Source organism: Azolla caroliniana, unplaced genomic scaffold (assembly GCF_043228905.1).
Source record: "Azolla caroliniana isolate FFs.n. ecotype wild unplaced genomic scaffold, voAzoCaro1.0.p SCAF_3, whole genome shotgun sequence".
In the NCBI taxonomy this organism is placed as follows: Eukaryota; Viridiplantae; Streptophyta; class Polypodiopsida; order Salviniales; family Salviniaceae; genus Azolla; species Azolla caroliniana.
The window spans coordinates 5,119,750-5,127,099 of record NW_028230438.1 but is presented as its reverse complement, the minus strand read 5'-3'; the positions used below and the strand labels follow the sequence as shown (position 1 = coordinate 5,127,099).

At 36.8% G+C, this 7,350-nt stretch overlaps 1 protein-coding gene across 3 annotated transcripts; it reads left to right on the top strand.

Annotated features, from left to right (window-relative positions):
• The first annotated feature begins 1,742 nt into the window (after positions 1 to 1,742).
• On the top strand, positions 1,743 to 4,984 carry LOC147865987 (E3 ubiquitin-protein ligase DIS1-like). 3 transcript variants are annotated; one of them, XM_087316345.1, is made up of 4 exons: positions 1,743 to 2,102; positions 2,921 to 3,232; positions 3,549 to 3,935; positions 4,071 to 4,984. In XM_087316345.1, exons 2-4 carry the CDS (start codon positions 2,939 to 2,941, stop codon positions 4,410 to 4,412), a joined length of 1,023 nt encoding a protein of 340 aa, XP_087172471.1. In that variant the 5' UTR covers positions 1,743 to 2,102; positions 2,921 to 2,938; the 3' UTR covers positions 4,413 to 4,984. The 3 variants fall into 3 exon arrangements, with proteins under 3 accessions (XP_087172471.1, XP_087172472.1, XP_087172470.1); XM_087316346.1 differs by having other exon boundaries at positions 2,881 to 3,232; XM_087316344.1 differs by lacking the exon at positions 1,743 to 2,102 and adding an exon at positions 2,242 to 2,448.
• The last annotated feature ends 2,366 nt before the right edge of the window (positions 4,985 to 7,350 follow it).

Genomic DNA, 7,350 nt, shown 5'->3' with positions numbered 1-7,350 from the left:
AAATTTTAGCCATTCTTTTGTCACATGCGCACCCACACACACAAACACACAAACACAAACAAATTATGAGTATTAAGTAGAAGGCTTGAAAATTGTGCATTGAGAATTAGCTCATGCGTGGTGACACACAAATGATGTACATTGTATATATCAACAAGGCAACTCGAGAATCGTGCACCTGAAAATAATTGCTGCCACAACATGCATAACATGCAATTGGGGAACATTTCCCTTGCAAGGGAACCAAGAAGGTGCATGATCATCCATCCACTCTTTCATTCTATATCCATGATATGAGAGGAGTTATTAGTAGGTCAACTACAAATGCCATCTCATCCCACACTTCAAAGAACGCTTTGCAGTAATGAGCGAGTGAATGAAATACAATGTACTCTTTGAGCTTAATAATGAATTTAGCTTCACTCCTTATATATAAGAAACATACATGTACATATACATATACATGTACATACATACATACAATACAATACATACATACATGCATGCATACATACACATACATACATACATACATACATACATACATACACACATAAAGACATGCATACATAAATACATTCAAAATACATACATTCATTCATATATGTACATATACACATAAACATCCATCCATCCATCCATACATACATACATACATCCATACATACAACCGTCCATCCACATGCACAACATCTAATACATACGTTTTGTATGTATTGTATAGATGATAGATGTTCAAATTTTGAGTGTGTGTGTGTGGGGGAAGGGTACGTACATAAATGTAGACTTTTAAATGTAATAAGTTTTGGGCTACAACACTCGTACCATAAAAACCCTAGATGTGTACAAAAAGAGTGTCATAAATCAATCAATATAATCAATATAACATACACACACACACACACAGACTCTAGAGAATATATAAATTGTAGATCCTTTGAAAATGTAAGAAATTACTATTTATTTATTTTAAATTACGTAGCTGGCTATAAATATGTAAATTAGTATTTGAAATAGAAACACCAAAATTACGAAACCCCCAAAAAATAAGTAGAAATAAAATGAAAATAGAAAATATAAGTAAAAATGGAACAAAAAATAAAAAAGTTAAAAGTTAAAATTTAAAACAAAAAAACATAAGTACAAAAAAAAGTAAACATGTAAAACTAAAACTAAAGCTAAATATAAAAACAAAAATTTGAGTAAGAAATAAATAGAAATAACAACAACAAAATATAAGGAAAAAGTTTTGTTTTCGAAAAAATAAATAAGTAAGCATTTTTAAAAAGGAAAAACCTAAAACAAAAACAAAAGCTAAAATAAATAGAAAAATAAAATAGACAAAAAATACAGAAAATATAACAAATTAAAAATCAGGGAAAAACAATTTAGAAAAAATTGAAAATGAAAATAAGCCAATAAAAAGTGAGCTAGTAAAAAATAGATAATAAAAAATGTGGGAATATAAAAATAAAATAGAAAACAAAAAATACTACTCAAAAAAATACAAACAAATATAACAAATTAAAAATAAGAGAAAAACAATTTAAACAAATTGAAAATTAAAATTAAGCCAATAAAAAGTGAGCTAGTAAAAAATAGATAATAAAAAATGTGGAGAGAGAATAATGGAGAAAGGAACAAAAAATAAAAACATGAACAAAAAACAAAAGGAAGAGAGAGAGCATGAGAACTGCCTCTCTCTCTCTCTCTACAGAAGAAACAGAGTAAATTTTGAATGCTCTCCTTCTCCTTCTCCATCTCCATCTCCATCTCCTTCTCTTCAGCTTCCTCTCTGCATTCATTTTTCTCATCTCTCTCTGTTTCTCTCTGTGTCTGTGTCTGTCTTTCTCTCATTCTCTTCGCTGCTTCCTCTCGAGAATCCCCCGCCTCACTTTGATTCATTTGAGCTCTTTAAATCTCCTCTCCTGCCTTTTAGGCGGGCTTAATCAAACGAATAGAAGATTAGAAACGCGCAGAGAGAGAGAGACAGAGACAGAGAATACCGCAGAGAAAACAGAAGACAAAAATCCCATCATTACTACTAATGCTTAGAGCTAACTATCTTTGACTCTCCATCACACTTAATCCCTCTCCTGAAGGTCTGTATTTCTCTCGTCTCTCTCTCTCTCTCTCACACACACACACAGACACTGCTGCCCCTCCTTTACTGAATTCTTCCATATATATACATATAAATGTATATCTAGTTTTTGTTGTCTCCATTTGGGCGATTTCCTCTTTCAGAGTGCAATGCATAAAAACTGAGCCTCTCTTCCACTTGTTTAGACCAGATGGTTGGGGCTTGGTAGAATAGAAAACAGTAGCTTTTGAATCCTCTCGGTTTGAGTGTTCACTAGGAGGGTTTACATTCTCCATTCAGTAGCGTTTTGAATCAGGCTGGGCCATAACAGGGGCTTGATGTGGGCATAACCTAGTCAGGATATAGTCAGGATATGGTATTGGCATGATATGATCATTGCAATGCAGCCATTGTAATATGGACTAATGATGCGGATATACATAATATAGGCATGATTTGGTCATCAGGATGCAGCTATTGTAATATGGACTAATGATGTGGATATACATAATATAGGCATGAATTGGTCATCAGGATGCAGTCATTGTAATCTGGACTAATGATGTGGATATACATAATATAGGCATGCTGTGGTCATCAGGATGTGCACAACATAATGTAGTATGCATACAATTTGGGAAGAAGAAGCCATAATATGAACCTAAAGAATCATCATAAATCAGACACAATGTGTACATGTTATAAAATCAGAGGGGCTTTTAGTTTTATTGTCTGTTTTGCATCATCTGGATTGCAATTTGGTTCTTTCGTCATAGAATGGTAATGGCTGCTTGTAGGGTTTTCTGATTTGGCTTGGGATTTTGCTGCCTGGATCAGACTGTGCATGTCATACAAATGGCCGGCTCTGGTCGTGGCGGTCATGTGAGGTCCTCTACTCATGCCATTCTCTCCCCGGCTTTCGACTCCATGATGTGCCCCCCCAGGAAGAGCACCTCCATTTTGCACACTTCCAATGTTAATGTAATTGATACCAGTGAAGTCACTACCTTGCTCCAAGTGTTGAAAATGGAACCAGAGAAACATCATCACCAGCACCAGCACCACAATTACGGGCGGAAATCAGTGGATGTCCGCGAGCTTTTGGATTGTCCAGTGTGTACCCGGCCGATGTACCCACCCATTCATCAGGTTTGGTGATTGATAATGTTGGCACAATTTATGTATAGTGTTTGATGTACTAGTGCTATATCTATAGGACTCTAATAGTGTTTTATAGCAATGGTCGGTGCATCGGAGCTTGTAATGTTCGAACAATACGAGCTTTTGCAATAGAGGTTCAGCTATGGAAGCTTGTAGTGTTGAACACTCTAAACAAGCATAAGAGAGTTGGGCACATAGGAAGAATGTGTAAACCTTCTTGATACACACACCCACCCAAATCCACATGTACAAGACAACATGAATTGTTGGTATAACATGATTTGTCTTGATTTGCCTTTGGTAGTGTTCAAATGGGCATACCCTATGTTCGGATTGCAAACCAAGGGTATCGAACCAATGCCCCACATGCCGAATCGAGCTCGGCAACATCCGATGCCTTGCGTTGGAGAAGGTGGCCGCAGCTCTCGAACTCCCGTGCAAATATCAACCACATGGGTGCCCCTCCGTGATGCCTTACTATAGTAAATCGAAGCACGAGAGCACGTGTGCCTTTAGACCCTATAATTGCCCTTACTCGGGAGCCGATTGTTCGGTCTCCGGCACCATCCCGGACATTGTGGCTCATTTGAGAGATGAGCACAAAGTGGACATGCACGATGGGAACACGTTCAACCATCGATACATTAAAAGGAACCCTGAGGATGTAGAGAATGCTACATGGATGTTAACGGTAACCTTCTCCCTCTCATTATATTTTAAATCTTCCCACTTCTTTTGTTATTTCAAAGCCTATAATTGGTTGTGTCATTGTGTACTAGTGACTTGCAAATCCACTAAAGAGTTTTTGTTTGTTTTTTTGTATTAGGTCTTTCATTGCTTTGGGAGGCATTTTTGCTTACATTTTGAAGCTTTCCGACTCGGTGCGGCCCCGGTCTACATGGCATTTTTACGGTTTATGGGCGAAGATTCGGAGGCGAAGAATTTCTCCTATAGTCTCGAAGTTGGAGCACATGGAAGGAAATTAACATGGCAAGGGGTCCCAAGAAGCATCCGAGATAGTCATCGGAAAGTGCGGGATAGTAGCGATGGGCTTATAATACATAGGAACATGGCCCTCTTCTTCTCCGGAGAAGATCGGAAGGAGTTGAGGTTGAGGATTACCGGAAGGATATGGAAAGAGACAATTAATGTCGAGAAGAAAATGTAGGGGAGAGTAAAAAGTTTTGATTGAGTTAGGTAGGTAAAAATTGTATCATGTAGAAAGAACAAGGAAATCTATGAGATCCCTCTTCACCCTCTCAATTCATCAAAAAGTGTGCATAGTGGGAGTAAAAATTCTCTACCCCTCGTCGGAAAGATAATCGGTATAATGAATGCTCTGCTCTTAAAACTAACTTTTTGTGCCATTAATGCTAGTCATGGTTTCAAATCCCTCATCAAGACAACATGCATCCCTATTTTTCGAACCATGTTTCGAAGCTTGTTGCGGTATCCAATGCTTGTCACTTCTTGTGGGATGGTGGGGAAGTCTAGTTACCATGCTTCTTCATCCCAAATTCATGTCAAGTTCCCTTAATTGTCTCACAATACCTTTACAAAGAAGGTCTCCTTCTTGTATATAGTTAATTATGTGGGGTTGCCATGGCATTTACCCATCTTCATGAGTTAGCCATCCTAACTATAGTGTTGAGTATCATTTAAACCCTAACAAACAAATATGTAACCAATTCCTAACTATAGTAAGACCTTCATTTTCAAAGGTGTTATTGTGAGTTCATTTTCATGTTTTAAAGAACAGTTTTGTTCGTAAGGATCACACTTGTCACCTTGTTGTCAAAGCAAAGCATTAGCTAAGTGTGTAATGTGTGTGGGTGATTTGTGAAAATTCGATACTTGACTTTCTTGTATTCTTTAATGTGTTGTAGCACTATTCCCCAAGGTGCTCCCATCCCTCTAATAATATTCTATGTGCCACAATGCATGTTGCTCATAATATATCTACCATTGACATATATTATCCGATGTACGCAAGTCAGGTATAGAATAACCTGTTACGTTCGATATGTTTCATCATACTTTATTTTATGTTTCATTGGCTCTTATTACAAAGTCCTTGTTGGAATAAGTGACTTCTTCACGTGTTACAATATCTCAAATGATTGTTTTTTTTGTTGGGTTTTTTCTAGTGATCGTTCATTGGGATTCACATGAGCGTGATAAATTTGAACTATATAAAATAATGACCACGTAAACTACATAGTATAATAGTATTAATTTTGAAGTGGAGGGAGACTGAAAAGTGGGTTAAAAAGATGAAAATGGAAACATAGTAGAGAGGAAAATGGTTATGGTTTAGAAGGATAGAAAATGGTTTCAAAAAGATGAGTTGTTTTGTAAAGGTTTGGGTTTAAGAGAGATGGAAAGCGTCATGCCTCTAGAGGAAAATTAATTAGTAATTGAGATTTTAGTGACACAAATATGTGAACAATGCTTCGTGCCATGTATTGTAGTAAAAATTACTAAGCACAATTTGCAAATACTGATATGATTCACATGCATGTTGGCCATTTAAAAAACATGGATTTTACAAATATGGTGCAACATTCACAATTTTGAATAAAAAGGTATACGACTGTTGAAAGTGATGATAAAATGTCCTATAAAAAACGATATTGATGCAGGCTAATGAACATGTACAATTGTGATGCTACTCAATTGAGAATATGACGAGTATGAGAGTGAGAATGTACCTTCGTTATAATTGAAATGAGATTGATGAATAGACATTTTCTTGTGAAAAACGGCCCAAGTACATGAAGTACAATGGTTTACATGCTTGGAAGACCTTTTGGAGGTTATTACAATTTGCAGATAGGAAGGATCAATGTACGATTAGATGATAGAAATCAAGATAGGAACAAACGTCAAGTTCATGATAGTTCATGGTATGCTCATATGAATCTTGAGTTTTGGAAAGTTATAGTAGGAAATACTATGTTACTATAAGAGAGGGAGGGAGAGAGAAATATTTTGTTGCAAGGATTGATGTATGATTAGATGATAGAAATCAAGGTAGGAACAAATGTGAAACTCATGGTATGCTCAAATGAATTTCTTTTTTTGGAAAGTTATACTATGAAATATTATGTCAATATATGAGATGGTGGGAGAGAGAAATATTTTGTTGCAATTTTCAATATTGAAACCCTTAATCTAATGTCACCAAAGGAGATCAAAATGTGTTCCTTAGTCCATCCTTTTGTTGCTGTGTAACGTGGTCTAAGATGCGTACAATAATCACGTGATCATAGGGACCTAGAGGAAGGTCATTAAAATGGGTTCACACTAATGTAGATTTGATGTATTATTGCAAATTCAAATAGAAAAGAAGAGAGGAGAGAGTGAGAGCATGGAAAAGATGAAACTTGGTCTAGGTCTCGTCTACTAAATAGTTGGTAATCATGGAACCATAGGCATAGACATTGGATTGCAACCCACTTGGATAAAGTGTCATTCTCTTGCTAATTTCTCATTGGGAAGAGTGGCAATGATTTCTACCTGGATGAGGAAAACACCATCAATCCTACCATGGGTGTTGGCTTGATAAATGGTCTTGCCTATCTAGAGGCAAGTGTGTGGCACAATATTGCCATCAGAATCAAGGAATAAATAGTGCTAGGACTTGACATGAAAGTGGTCACAAAGAAAAGAAACCATGAGGCAGAATGCAACTAGTATTCTGCTCCCTTCAATGAAACCCAGAATGTCTGATTGTTGCATCGCAACTAGTAAACTGAGATGTCTTGTAGTTAGAAGGGAGAGACAAGACATTGGTGATCTAGCCAGGGTAATTTGGAGGACACCCAAACCCATACTTGCTACATAGAGAGAGTGAAAGTAGGGCATAGGAATTTCATGAAAGGAGTGATGGTCAGGTGAGATTGAAACAATTTCTCGAAGTCTTGCAAGGGACAATACCTTATGGGAGATCCGCATTGTTGAGACATCTTAACCCCCTTCTAGGAAAACCAATACGAACCAATTTTTTGGGGGCTAATGTCACAACATGGGTGATTACAAAATACTCCAAGCTTGGTTGGACATGTCAACCTGAGCATTAACCTATGTAAAGGGACAAACATCCT